The sequence below is a fragment of the Lemur catta genome, chromosome 2 (assembly GCF_020740605.2).
Source record: "Lemur catta isolate mLemCat1 chromosome 2, mLemCat1.pri, whole genome shotgun sequence".
In the NCBI taxonomy this organism is placed as follows: Eukaryota; Metazoa; Chordata; class Mammalia; order Primates; family Lemuridae; genus Lemur; species Lemur catta.
Genome location: NC_059129.1, coordinates 48,717,877 through 48,733,601, shown reverse-complemented (window position 1 = coordinate 48,733,601; position 15,725 = coordinate 48,717,877). Strand labels below are relative to the sequence as shown.

Here is a 15,725-nt window from a genome sequence, read left to right as displayed (position 1 = left end):
AAGTTTTGAGTGTCACCCTGCATTTAGTTATTATTTCTTCTTGTATTTTCATTGCTATTGAAGCTCACTTGTTTGTCAGGTATGCATTTTCTACTAAGTTAATGCCATTGTTTTTCCACTTTGCCACAGGTGATCATTGCCCTTTCAGAAAAACACCGTTCACACATTCCTTATAGGAACTCCATGATGACCAGTGTCTTAAGAGACAGTTTGGGAGGGAACTGCATGACAACTATGATTGCAACACTCTCACTAGAGAAAAGGAATATTGACGTATGTTTTTTTTTTTTTTCTGGAGATCTTAATCTGGATTTTATGCTAGTTCATGAGATCAAATTGAGGGTCCTGGGTGGGTTTCCACTTTTTCAGCAGGGTTGAGATATTCCTGCAGAGATAAATGCCTTACAGAGTTCAAGCTTTGGCTTAGTTGCCAGCATCATTATTGCCCTGTTTGAGAACTGACTTCACATAGCCCAGGATGGTTTGAAGACGCCTCACATGTAAACTTTGAAAGGCCTGCTGATGGGTTAATTACCTGACCCAGAGAAATGAGAGAGGCAACCCTTCAGCTTCTGATTGCTAGGATCTGGATACCTTGGAGATATCTCTGAGATATGTCCCTAGATGTGTTGCTGGGTGCAGCTCCCAGATTGCTTTGGCAGGGGCTAGCTGCTGAATGGTTTTTCTTGGTTCCTTTAGAGCCAGTTGATGTTTCATGCATTTCACTTTCATGTTTGGGGTCCGGATGCTCTCCAAAAGAAGAAAACAGAAAGTGGGAGAGTAATTCTCAAAACAAGGCCAAGCCTTTGATTGTAAAATGCCTTGAAAGGCCTATCTTTTTGATCTGTTACAAATATTTATTTTTTAGGCTTTCATGTTTGTGGATTATGGTACCTTCTATGGTTATGATTTTTATATATAGTTCTGATTTAACAGATCAATAGTTGAAAATACATACTGTACAGTTGCCACTTAAGACCTTAGGACCTTCAACTTTTGGGCACTGGTCATTTTATTAAGCCAAAGCAAAATTTTGATTAAAAAATAATGTCCTAGAGCAAAGCTTCCTAATTTGGAGGCATATGTCCTCATTGTGTTTTTTTACACATATCACCCTTTGCATGAGCATCTTTTTTCTGTGCATAAAAAGTTTTATTTAGAGAGAAAAATCTCTCTGTGCCATCTATGTTAAGAAGTTATTTTTCTTTCTTAGGAGTCTATATCGACGTGTAGATTTGCACAACGAGTGGCGCTAATAAAGAATGAAGCTGTTCTTAATGAAGAAATCGATCCCAGATTGGTAAGCAACTTTTAACTGACCATGTTAACAAAATCGAAGTATATCAAAGATTAGCCAAAACTTGAAGGGGCACTTACTCTGTACCAGGCAATGTCCTAAGTGCTAGAAATATGTTAACTTATTTAATTCTCAAAACAACCTTATGAGTAGATGCTATTTCTAGATCCACTTTACAGGTAACAAAACTGAGGCACTAAGCTGTTAAGTCTGGCTCAGAGTCACAGTACTGACTTCAAACCCAAACAGCCTGACTCAAGAGCCTGTGCTCTTCTCATCTGCTTCACTAGCAAGATGTGCAGTGAGTTCTGAGGATCATTCAGCAGAATCATAACCAATTATATTTATATGCAGAACCTAGACCTTCAAATTACATCAGTTTAACTTTCTAGAGACAATAATTGGTCATCTTTCATAAAAGCTTATAAAGAAAGAGAAGTCCTAATGGTTAATACATAGGACCATCTTTTACATAACTAATCTGTTACTTATTCCAGAGATTTTTAAAAATCAATTGTGGGTTTGATCCATGGAACAATAGCCAAGCTTCTAGTTTTATAACAATAAATACTGTTTTATTAAAGCAGCTTTTTTAAGCAAAAAAAAAATTTTTACATGTTACCTGATTCAGCTGCTCATTATAAATGCAGATATTTTCTCTTATCTCTATTTTGTTATTTTTCTACAAATGAAATGCAACACTGAATCAACTCATGACAACACTGAAAATGCTAAAATAAAACATTTTAATTTTGTCCAATTCTATAATTAAGATTATATATGCCTGGCACAGTGGCTCAGGCCTGTAATCCTAGCACTCTGGGAGGCCATGGCGGGAGGATTGCTTGAGCTCAGGAGTTTGAGACCAGCTTGAGCAAGAACAAGACCCCGTCTCTACAAAAAAAAAGAAACCTTAGCAGGGTGTGGTGGTGAGCACCTCTAATGCCAGCTACCCAGGAGGCTGAGGCAGGAGGATCGCTGGAGCCCAGGAGTTTGAGGTTGCTGTGAGCTGCGATGACGCTGCTGCACTCTAGCCCAGGGAACAGAGTGAGACACTATCTCAGAAAAAAAAAAGAGAGAGAGAGAAAAGATTATATTATTTTTCAAATTACTCAGCTTTTCTTACTTCTCTAGAAAATAAGCTGTTATTAGGATTAGTAGTAGGCATTATTTAAAAAAAGATGTGAAATCTTTACTGACAGCGATTCATTTACAGATTTCTCAAATTCAAAAAAGCATTTCTCAAATCACTGTCAGCCATATTAATTACTTCTTATCAGTTGTTTGCCCTTTCTCCCCTGGAATCATTCCACTGAAAGATAGAAGGAAAGGAGGACAAAGGAATAATGAAGCTATCTGTTTTGTCCTGCTCACCGCAGGCAGCACCAGGCTCCCCTAATGGAATTCTCCTCTGGAGAAAACAGTGGGTGAAGCAGGATCTATTTCCAGGATCTGTGCAGTCAGATACTAGCACCACACAGTGCTCCTGCTGGAAAAAGGAAACAGAACGTGAACTCCTCGGGTGAAGCTTTTTGCTGGCCCTACCTTTCCATCAGCCCTGTAGCACTGCTGTGCAGAGTGAGAAAGACAGTAATGGAGTGGTTTGCCTAAAGACAAAAGTTAGTTCATAATGTAAGGAAAATAAACATATTAGACACTGGAGAATTTGGCTAGAGAGATTTTTCTTTGAAGGAATTTGAAGAGAGGTAAATATTATCATGTGTTTGATGTAGGTCTGTGAGAGATTTAAAGAAAAGAGAAATCAGGTGTCAAAAGCTAATAGCTGATAATTGAACAAATGTTGGAATCTTCCTGGTACAAAATAATCTGGTAATTGACAAGTGTTATTTCCTGGTCTCTTTTATAATTGCTTCTAAAAACTGACATTACTGTTCATTATTTTATGTATGGAGCTTCTCTGAAGCACAAGTAACGATTGAGGATTTGTCCTACAAACCACCCAAGACAAAGCTTGGTTTTGGGGATTTTGCGTATATTACTCTCAAAATTTAATGGCAAATGTGAAGCCAGCCCTTTAAGATCAGGATCACCAAGGGTTTGCCCTGCTTTCTTTATAAGTGTGGGTACCTCAGAGAGACAAGGTGATTAAATCACTGTGAACATGACAAGAGTCTGTGGAGACTGGGCATGGGCCAAAGTCTAAGGGTGGCTCTAATTCCAGAGCTCCTGCAGTCATTTTATGGGAGGTGTGACTATACTAATCTCAAAACCATGGAAATTGGGCTTAGTTTTGAGATTTCTATTCAGTAAGATAGAAAAATAATTTGACGTAAGATTTGACTTTAAAAGCCTTAGTAAAAGTAGAAAATATGACATCAATATTAATTTAGAAGAACAGGGTAAAAATGAATGACTCACAAAGTTCTTGTCTTAGGATTTTCATTCTGTGTGGCTGAATAATACTGAGAATATTTTTGAAAAGAAACAAACTAACAAAACCCACACTGTCTGGTATATTTAAACAAAATTCTAGGGGCACCGACATGTTCAAAACACTCAGTATCATGTTCTTCGGGACTCCTGGTCCTGTCGATGTGGTTCAGATAACTTGAAAGTCACCTATATAAAATTTCACAAGTATCTTTGAAATACATATCTGAGGTTGAAAGGAAGTAAGGGAATTCTCCTGGGCCAGAAACAAAGCTGAGACTGCAGTTGTCTCGGAGTGGAGCAGTGGGGTTATAACAAAGGGATAGAAAGGCCTGGGGCTTTGCAAGATGAATATTGAACCTAAGACGTCCTCTCCTCTCCTCAACATAAAACCAGTGAAAGGATGAACCAGAAAAAAAAAAAACAAAAAAAAAACTAGCTACTGGCACAGGGAGATGTTAGGGCAGCTTGTCTGCCTTAGACTGGACTCCAGGTAGAACAAAAAGTAGTTTCTGTGAACATTTGAAACCCTAGGCTCTACCTCACACGGGTTTGAAGTTCAAATTCTACAACTCTCTTAGTCTGGAAACCTCCAAGCAAAGAAGTTAGGAAATGAGCAAAGCTACCGAAAGGAGAGAAAGGAAAGGAAGGGAAAGGAATGGGAGGGGAGGGGAAGCACAGGGACGCAAGGAAAGGGAAGGAGGAAAGAAGGAAGGAAAAAGGACTACACTCAATGTTTTGTTTTGTTTTTTTAAGTTTGGAGTAATACCAAATATTCAAAAATGAATAAAAGCTCAATTCAGCCTGCTAATTTTTGTTTTAGGAATTTTGTATTATGATCATAAGATCATTAATATGGCATGTGGTATCATGACCTAGTTGGGCTCATTTCAGGAATTTAAGGATAAGCTATCACTAGAAATATACCAATGTGTAATAAAAGGAAAAAAACAGGAAAAATAAAAATGAAATTTACAATAATAGTAATGGAAAATTCATTTAGGGAAGGCTATACACGGGTGAGGGCTTCAAAACAGGGTCTGTAATGTTTTATTTCTTAAGTAGTGGATACGTGGTTATTCACTTAAGGTAAGTAATGGGTACGAGGTATTCTTTTATCCCATTTTGTATATCTGAAATAGTTCATAGTAAAAAACTAATCTCATGAATTAATATGATTCATCACATTCACAGTTTAAAAGAGAAAATTTATGTGATCTTATCACTAGTTGCAGAAAAAGTATTTGAGAACATTAAACATTCATCTATACCTTAAAAAGACCCATCAAACTATGAATATAAGTGAAATCTTTAAACTGATTAAGGGTATTAACCACAAATTACAGTAAACATTTTAAAGGTGAAATATTAGAGGGGATAAAACAAGAATATCTTAAGAATTATATTTAGACATTGTAGTTAGGACAATGAGATAATAACAAGAAATAAAATATATGAGAATTAGAAAAGAATAAAAACATTTATCATTACTTGCAGACAATTTTATTGCTTATATAGAACATCCAAAAGTATTTAATGATAAACAGAACCAAAAAAAAATTCAGAAAATTATTTGTAACATTATCCATTCATAGAAATAAGTTACCTTCCTACACACCAGAAGCCAACAATGAGAAAATATAAGTTTATGGAAATTCCATTTACAATATCAACAAAAACTTTTAAATTCCTGGCATAAAATATAATTAAAGATATAGGCCGGGCGCAGTGGCTCACGCCTGTAATCCTAGCACTCTGGGAGGCCAAGGCGGGTGCATCGCTCGAGGTCAGGAGTTCAAGACCAGCCTGAGCTAGAGCGAGACCCTGTCTCTACTAAAAATAGAAAGAAATTATCTGGCCAACTAAAATATCTATAGAAAAAAAATTAGCCGGGCATGGTGGCGCATGCCTGTAGTCCCAGCTACTCGGGAGGCTGAGGCAGTAGGATCGCTTAAGCCCAGGAGTGTCAGGTTGCTGTGAGCTAGGCTGACGCCACGGCACTCACTCTAGCCAGGGCAACAAAGTGACACTCTGTCTCAAAAAAAAAAAAAAAAAAAAGATATATAAGGCACTTGTAGAGGAAATTATAAATCTTTATACAAAGGAATCAGTGGAAAGCTACACTATGTTTATGGATAGGATGATTTAATCATTAATTTGATAAGTCTTACCAAAGTAGCTTTTTTATTAAAGGTAATCCCAGTTAAAATTTGAGAGGGGCCTTTGGTAGAATTTGACAAGCTAGGTCTAAAATTTATATTGAAAAGAAAATTGCCAAGAATAGCCAAATCTAGTTTGGAAAAGAGCAAGATGGCAGGGGCTTGTCTTATCTAGATGCCAAAATTTCTCAAGAGATGATAATTAAAACAGTATGGTATTGCCATACATGTAGTCAAATAGGCAAATGTTTTTAACCAATAGCCCAGTAACAGATGCATTTATGTATGTAAACATGTCATATAATGTAATTATAATAGCAAATCTTGTATGGTTAGCCATATAAAAATAAATTAAAATTTAATCCCTATTTCACATCTTGCACAAAATAAAATCCACCTAAATGTAAAAATCAAAGCTTTAACACTTTTAAAAGATCTTATAGGAATATATTTCTATGGGTTTCAGTAAGATAGATTTTCTTTAAGAAAACACAGAAGTATAACCCATAAACAAAGGAGTTGCTATTAAATTATATTAAAATTCAGAACTTTCTTTTTTTTTAATTTCAGAATATTACAGAGGTACAAATATTTTGGTTATATAAATTGCCTTTGCACCACCAGAGTCACAGTGACAAGCATGCTCATCCCCTAGACAGCACACACGGAACCTGCTAGGTGTGAATTTATCCATCCCTTCCTCCCCGCTCCCACGTGCCCAATACCCAATGAGTGTTACTTCCATATGTGCTTATGTGTTGATTGATTAGTACCAATTTAATGATGAATACATGTGTTGTTTTTCATTTAATAAAAAGAACACCACAAAGTGAAAAACATGACATAGATTGGGAGAAAACAGGTGCATTACATAAAGCTAACAAAAAATTCACATCTAGAATATATTAAGAATCCTGCAAATCAATGAGGAAAAGAAAAACAAGTCAATTGAAACATGGGCAAGAATGAATAAATAATTCTTGGGAGAAGAAACCCAAACTGCCAATATACATATGCAAAGATGACCAACCTCACCAATAATCACAAAAATGCAAATTGGAACTAAAATGATATATCATTTTATACCTACCAGATTGACAAAATTAAAATATCTGTCAAGATTACACAGTGACAAAAATGTGGGGAAACAAGAACTTACATATATAGTTGATGGGAATATACATTTGTACAACTATTCTGAAGAGTGATTTAACAATATGTGTAATAATAAAGGCAAGATGCACATACAACCAAGAAAGCCTAGTTCTAGGTGCACACTATAGAGAAACTCTCACATATGTGTCCAAAAAGATTTATAATATTCACAGTAACACTAATAGCAAAAGCAAAAATCCTAAATGTCCATCAACAATAGACATAGCTGAACAAATTGTGATATATTCATTTACTGAAATACTATATATCCATGAAAATTAATGAACTAGAGCCATGTGAAGCAATATAAATAAGCTCAAAAACATAATGTAAAGGGGAAAAACAAGTTGCAATTATACGCAATAATGTAACATTTACATAAAATTTAGGCTTGCAAAATGGTACCGTACATTATTTATGAGTACACCCATGCATATGGAGTAAATGTATGAAAACATGCAGGGAAATGATACCCGTTGAATTCAGTACAGTGATCCCCTAGGAAGGATGGAAGGAGAATAGGAATAGACGGTTCCTGTTAAATCAGTGATGTTTTATTTGTTTAAAAAATTCTTTAACTATTTTGACAAAATGTTAAGATTTAACAAAGCTAGCTGGTAGGTATAGGAGTGCTTTTTATGTCATCATACATTTTTGTGCCTTTAAAATAGTTCATCATTTTAAAAGATGTATGTTCTCTGCCACCAAGTACATCTTAATGAGAAGGTGACATTTCCTCTGCCTCCTCACCATTTGTAGATGATCATCCGTCTACAAAAGGAAATCCAGGAGCTGAAGGATGAACTGGCCATTGTCACTGGGGAGCGGAGGACAGAGGCACTCACAGAAGCAGAGCTCCTTCAGTAAGCCGGCAGACTTTTTTCTCTTTCTAACAGTGAAAGTTTATGTTAACTTCTTTTTTGGCCCTACGTTATGAATTCACCTCAAAGCATGAAGTTCTCCTGGGACAGTCTGAAATTGCATTTAGGCGCCAGTTAAGAGTGGCGGCTTTCCATGAAAAGCTGGATAAGGCTGGCAGTGTTTTTGCCACCTCAGCTTTGAGGAAGTTAAGAACAGAGCATAAAGAGGATGGGAATATCCTTCTCCTGCCAGTTGAATAAAAGGGATTGTATAATAGTCATGCAATTTTAAAACACACACACCAAACACTCTTAAGCTGTGGAGCTCAGATCTGAAAGGAATTCAAGAAACATCCTTTGTATTAAACAGCATCTTGCTGCAAGCACCAATTTATCCCATGCCAAAGCAAGCTTTCTCCTTTAATAAATAGATGGCCTATATATTGTAGCTCAACCAAACTGGGAATGAAAGCAGGTATTCAGGGCTTTATACAAGTGCAGCATCTGTCAGAGCCTTTAGATTTGCAGCCCTAGGGTATATCAGTGGCACAATGTGGCTCTCCTCCTCTCTCTGATCATGAGCCACGGTGGTGGCTCTTGTCATTCATGTGTTGCTTATTAAGCATTTGTGGAGTGGTAAGAATACACTAGGCTTACAGGAAGTGGCATTCTCTATTTCCAAATAAGAAAAAAGCCACATACGTCTTTTCTAAAGATATTCTATTTCATCCAAGACTCCTTCAACAGAGAAACTGGTAAATAAGAGAGACAAGAAAAGTAGTTTTCTTTAAACTATTTCATGGTGGCCCCTGAGGTGGGTCTAAAGCTTGAGAAGCCTTAAGCAAGGTTTCTGTTATAGACAAAGCTTTCACTGCTCCAAGATAGTAGCTCCTAATTCTAGAACACTGTTTATTAATATGATAGGCCCCTAAGTCTTTCCTTGCAAAACTACTTTGTGGCATATTGGCAGTTAAGGGGAATATACTGCCAAAAATTCACATTTTAAAAATTTTCATATCACTTCTTAAAATAACTTGGGTTATCTTAGACATTGAGATCTTTGAAAGCTGAGACCTTCTTCACTGTGGTTTTCCTTTCCCCTCAAAGAAAGGAATTACCAATTATTATCTTAGATAATGCCTCTTCAGAATTTTGATCTGCAAGTCAGGATCCAGCCAGGAAAATAAAACCACTCTAGGCTTTTCAACAAAAAGAACTTAATATAGGAAATTGCACAGAAAATGGCATTGCTGGCAGCTAAATAGGAAATGATGAAGCACGTCAGAGGTCAGTAACATCAGGAGCTCCTACACATAGGACTGCAGGGACCACAGGAGAAGGCAACGTTACCAAAAGCCATGGAGCTGACCAGCAGGAGCTAGACCATAATGAGTGCTGTCTGCCAGGAGCTGTGGCCACTGAGAAGCCACCCACAGGTGCTATTTAAGACATCAGCCAGGGTGCATCCTTGTCTCCTCCCTCATCCCCCTTCCAGTCTTCCATCAGTGCCGCCCATTGGCTGAGCTTACCCAGAATTCAGTTGTTATAGAAGTCAGGGAATGCAGTTTCCTGTGATGCAGAGTCAAACAGGGGAAGGCTGGAAATTGTATCCAAGAGCAACATATCCAGTAAGTACTAGTGTTTTCTCTAATCCCCATATATCCTATATGTTGCTCAGGCGGCTCAGTTTTAGGGTAAATTTCTGAATGTGATGGTTTCAGCATGTCAGATTGAGTAAGCATGTGCTGCGGTTCCCTCTACTGCACCAAATCTGGAGAATTATAGAATCAATATACAGAAACACATGAATCTCTCGCCATACCTAAAAACAACAAGTGGACTTCTTAAGGGACTAGAGGCTTCAAGGAATTCCTGAGAGACTGAAAGGTGGGGATAGAGATGGGCAGGAGAAAACAATAAACCAAGACACTGGTGCAGAGTGATGATGGCCCTATGTCTGCAAGGGTGGAACCCTGGAGCAGGAGAGGGCTAGGAATAGCATTTGGTGGAGCGGTTGTAGTGGGTGCACTTGGCTCTATGAACCCTTGTGCACTCCTCCTTCCCAGCGCCGAGGATGGAGAAACATAGAAAAGCCCCAGGTAACTGGCAGAGAAGGACCAGAATCTTCAGCTCTGCCCATTGCCCTATTCTCATGGAAAACCACAAGGAACACAAGTACCTGCAGCTGCTTTATAGCCCCTCATCCAAGTCTGGCTGCCCAAGCTGAGATACCTGAGAGTCTGGGAAAGATGAGCTCACAGTCAGGAATGGCTAGAAATAGAAATATGAGGACTGCCAAAAGTCTGAGAAAGACAAGAACAAGAAGACTTTACAACTTGCAGGGCCCTACAAAAGGAGTGATTAATTTTTTTAGAGAAATAATATATGGTATTACATTCATGAAACAAGAATGGGATTTGATTTTTTTTTAATTTTTTTATCTCAGCATATTATGGGGGTACAGATGTTTAGATTATGGGATTTGATTTTTAAAAACAAAATCAAGAGGAAGTCTTAGATATGAAAAATTTAATTGTTGTCATTAAGAACTTAATAGATGGCTCAATAGCAGAATAAAAAAATACTGAAGGAAAAGTTAGTGAGCTAAGAAGATCAGGGCTAAGGAATTCTTCCAGAATGTAAGATAAATGGATAAAGAGAAAGTTTAACAGAAAAGAGTCATGGAGAACAGCTCTAGATTTACCAAAATTTAATGAATCGGAGTTTGTGGAAGAGAAAATAGAGATAATGCAGAGGAGACAATAGTTGAAGAAATAATATCTAAGAATTTTCTAGAACTAATAAAAGGGTGTACAACTTCAGGATTAAAAAGTTACCAAGTGCTTAGCTATATAGTCACATTGTAGAAAATTTTCAGAACTTCAAAATATAGCAAAGAATCCTAAAATTTACCAGAAAGGGGGAAAATATTACTAAAATACAAGAATTTGATTTAGAGCAGACTTCTCATCAGAAACTTTGGAAACAAGAACATCTGATGCTATAAAACAAAACAAAAAGTACTTTAAATGTATTTTTTCTGAATCTAGCCAAATTTGTGTTCAAATGTGAAGATGAAATAAAGACATTTTGCCGACATACCAATTTTGAGACAAAAAGGTTACCACCCTAGATATTTTTTTTAAAGAACTACTACAGACTGTACTTTAGCAAAAATAAAAATGCAATAAAGTATAAGAAGCAATAAGAATGATCAAATTTTATTATAGCTTCTTTATGATACTTAATATTCATAGTATTTATACTATGTCTTTTTCACTAACTTTCCATTTATTCCATAGGTGAATTTTTCTGTTTACAAGTTATTGAAATTATCAAATTTTCCATTCACAGGAATTTGGGGGATAGAACAAAGAGAAATAAAATTGTTACAATAGATAAAAAGACTAAAGGACTTTTAGATCTTAGATTGATTTCTGTTGACCCATAGATAACAAATATACAAATGTCAATCAGAAGAGGTTCTACATAGTGTATAGAGTTGCCATTAGCTTTTTTGTCCAGTTAATTTATCTATTCATTCATTCATTCAACATTTATTATTCATCTAGCATTCACGAAACTCTATGTTAGGCCCTGAGAGGAACACAAATATGAGAAAAACCTATCTCCTGCTCTCAAGAAGCTCACAATTTAGTGGTGGTGACAGATAAGTAATGATGATGCAATATATAAGCATTATGAGAAGATATAAACAAAACACAGTGAGAATGCAGAGATAGTAATGATTACTTCTGAGCTCAGGAATCATGTAAAACTAGTTCATGTGCTACTAACTAACTCCAACACTTCCCAATGAAATGACTTCTCTGCTGTCAAGAGAAGTGTGCTATATAACACTGTCTTATTGATGATATCTGGTCAACAGTTACAGAGAACAAATGTTGCAAACCACCTCCACCCTGCCAAAGCAAAGCATGGAGTTTCACAACAATGTAGTAAATTTGGTATTTGTTCACACTGACAGTGTGGATTATTCAGAGAATGTGTTCTGTTCTAATTATTTCTGTTATATTGTTGTTATCATTCTGTTTTGCCATAATTAGCTAGATTAGAACATCAGTACAACCTAAATTTCAACAGAGTTGAGTCTTTTATCATTTTAAAGTAAAAGAGATAAATTAAAATTTGCCCTTAATGTGGCATTAGTCTGTAATTATTTGTCTTCATGGGCCCCTGGACATTTACTTAAGAATGAGAATCAGCTTCATTCCTCCGATTGCACCCAAACTACATGTGGTAGGGCAGGAGGCAGGGGATAGTGGTGTTGGAAAGGGGAAAAATCCCACAGCTTGGCAAGGTAGAGTGGCAGAATTGTTCTAGCTCTTGGCCATTTCTCTGCCCTGCAGATTCCTGGGCTTATGTTGATTGGCATGGTGTAAGGAAATCCTGTCAGACATTCTCTGAAGAATATCATAAAGCAGATATTTTGTAGACATGATACACTGTGCAGTATGCATTGAGCAGTTTGACGAGGTCTGTTAATATCTAGCCTATCAAATTTTTTGAGCCATTTCCCAACATTTCAGCACTGAATGTAAATATTTGTTGCATGGACTTGGATGCTTTAATCGAAGAGGATTTTAGATGTCAGCCTTCAGTTACTGTGATATTTTTAGTTTACAACTTTTCCCCCCATGGGTAAATTTAAAAACAGCTGGATAAAGTCTGTATAGCCAAGTTAATGTTTATACAGAACTTCTTGGGTGAAGATTTGATTGTGATTGATTCTCTAAACACACATCATTGTTCCTGGTAAAACAGTAAGCTTATAGACTTTTGACTAGGTTGGAAGCATGGTGCCCTGTCCCAAATCAAAGTGAATGGGATATTTTCAGTATAGTAGCATTTTACTTCTGAGATGAAATTGAATCATATTTCATGAACTCAAGTTTGCCCAAAGTATCTGGATATCTATAAACTTCTGGATCCTTTTCTAACAGAAAAAAAAAATCTTCATGCAAATCAATTTGCCCTTCAAACTGAATTTATTGAACACCTACTAAATGTTAATCATTTTAGTGGGTGCTTTTGGGGGTTCATGAGTATAGAATACAAAAGGTAATTCCAAGGAGTTACAATTTTACTGGGGAAAACTTATACACACAGAGATACACACACATATATACACACAAATATGTAGATAATAGGTTATATACAGAAATATAAAAATAGAGAACAAGAGAATATGGTAGTGAAAATAATAAATGGACACTGTGAATTTTAAACTTTAATTCTAGTTCCAGTTCTACCCATATTAATTTTTAATGGGTCTCTAGATTTAAGTTTCCTTATGCGTAAAGTGAAAGAGTTGAACTAGATGATATTTATGTGCTCTTTTCAGTTCTATGATTTTAAATTTAATATCGGTTTATTACATATGGTTTAAAACATTATTTACTGACTCTAATAATAAAAATCTAAATCATTATGTAGGAATTCAGAAATGGGGGGAGTCAGTGCAGATTTCACACATGGAGTGCACTGAATAAACCTTAATGGACGTCAAGAGGATGAAGGCACCATTCTAGCAAAGGTGCTTACAGGGAACGAGGGTGTTGGGGGGCAGGAGGAGGGCAGAGAATGGCAGGAGACCAGCATGGGGGCTTGCATATAGCAAGCAGTAACTAATGAGGATCTGAACTGAAACTGGCCTGGCAGGATCCTGAGTTCTCATTGAGAAATTGAAGAATAGGATGAGACAGATAAATGGTGACCTCATGATGGGTTATGAATACCATACATAGAGAAACTTGTATTTTACTTAATGGTGGCTAGGAAACTTATTGTGGTTTAAGAGTATTACAGTTCATTCATCATTCAATAAATGTTTGTTTTACTCTTTCTTTGTGCTAGGAACTGTTCTAGGTACTGGAAATATAGGAATGAACAAAATAATGTCCTTGACCTCATGGAACTTATATTCTTGTGGGGAGAGAGATAATGCACAAAATAGATAACTAAAATATAGAGGATTTCAGATAGCAGAAAGTGGAAAGAAAATAAAACAAGAGTTACAATTTTAGTAGAGTTGCCATGAAAGAACTTACATGAGGATTTTTTTTAGGATTGCTGCTCTCATAGAAGGGGACAGAATGGCTGGAGCGAGGAATTGGAAAATAGTATAATCAGGTTGAGAGTGAGGATGAGGGAAAAGACCCAAGTGGTGACAATAAGGATGGAGAGGAGGAGGAAAGTCTGAGAGACCATCTTGAGGAAGAATCAATAGAAGTGATAGTAACAAATATAAAAGAGGTCAAGAAGGGAGAATTAGCAAAATTTACAACTTTAAAACAGGTTGTCAGGAGGTGGAAAAATTGGGAAAGGAAGGATAAGAAGCGCTAAGTTTTTTACATGAAGGAGTATGCGCTGTACAAGTTGAATTCTGGGTCTTAAGAGGAAGGTTATTTTTAAGTGGGGGGAAAAGGAGCTCCTACCTAACAGCTGGCCTGAACTCTCCATGCCCCAAAATGAACTCCTCTCCATCCTTCTCCAGACCTGGTCTCGGTCGCTCTATCCCCCATCAGCCAGCGCCTCTCCAAGCCTTACAGCTGCCCAAGCCAGAAAATTAGAAGTCACTTGTGAGTCTTTCCTTTTTCTTATATCCCAAATCCAACCTGTGTGGGGCATTTCTTTTAACAAGTAATTCTGTATAAAATGAAATAATTTAAGACTAAATATAGTTTAAAACCAAACACATAATTTTTTTTTTTTTTTTTTTTTTTTTTGAGACAGAGTCTCACTCTGTTGCCCAGGCTAGAGTGCCGTGGCGTCAGCCTAGCTCACAGCAACCTCAAACTCCTGGGCTCCAGTGATCCTACTGCCTCAGCCTCCCGAGTAGCTGGGACTACAGGCATGTGTCACCATGCCCAGCTAATTTTTTCTATATATTTTTAGTTGTCTGGTTAATTTCTTTCTATTTTTTAGTAGAGACAGGGTCTCGCTCTTGCTCAGGCTGGTCTCGAACTCCTGACCTCGAGCGATCCTCCCGTTTTGGCCTCCCAGAGTGCTAGGATTACAGGCGTGAGCCACTGCGCCCGGCCCAAACACATAATATTATAAAACCCACACAGAATCCGTTTCAAAAGAACATATTTGTACTAATAAAAGCTTCATTGATGTCCAAGCTTCTATTTAAATGCAAATAATTATACCTAAAGGAAGAGAATTAAATTCTCATTTTTCCATCAAATAAATCTCATTTTGAAATTAAAAATTGATATCTGTATTCATCCTTTTTAGTGGATGAACACTGATTGAGTACTATCAGCACCGTGTTGGGCACCATCTTAGGACCTGGGGGCTCAGAGATAGACCAAACAATCCCGCAGGAGGGTGGCTGTGCGGAGGACCAGACGTGCGTGCTGACGGTTTGGTGCTGCCCTGCCGTGGCAGCCGGCCAGCGGAGGGGGCCAGGGGAGTTGTTTTGTGAAGGGCAGGGAACAGAGAGGAAAGACTTTATAGAGGAAGTGACATATAGAAAATCCATCAATGCTTTCATCCTTTTAAAGTTAGCATTTAAAGGTGACTTCAGGAGAAATCATTTCCACCATATTCAACTAGCAGTTCAAATTTTTTTATTGGCTAGTCTAATAAAAGTTTAATTGGATTCAGTTCCTCGGTGTTTGAACTGGATTAGAACCATAAAACAAATTTCAACTATAGGTATAATGGCTCTCTTGAACCTAAAATTTGATCTCTTGTTCCAAAAAGTATGGGACAGAATAATTAAAATCAAGGCCATCTCATACAATTTGAAATATACCATCACAATTACTATATGTCTTGTAATGTGACCCTCAGACTAATTGAGAAATGAAATGAAACTATAAATAAATAATT

General features: G+C 36.9%; 1 protein-coding gene across 2 annotated transcripts in view; it reads left to right on the top strand.

The window, feature by feature from the left end:
• Positions 1-15,725, top strand: part of KIF6 (kinesin family member 6) — a 367,880-nt gene that overhangs the window by 148,001 nt on the left and 204,154 nt on the right. Inside the window, exons 8-10 of one of the 2 annotated variants that reach the window (XM_045543626.1) lie at positions 130-273; positions 1,214-1,300; positions 7,762-7,865. In XM_045543626.1, coding sequence (XP_045399582.1) covers positions 130-273; positions 1,214-1,300; positions 7,762-7,865 — 335 coding nt within the window. The remainder of the gene's footprint in view (positions 1-129; positions 274-1,213; positions 1,301-7,761; positions 7,866-15,725) is intronic. The other variant, XM_045543625.1, reaches the window with a different exon arrangement.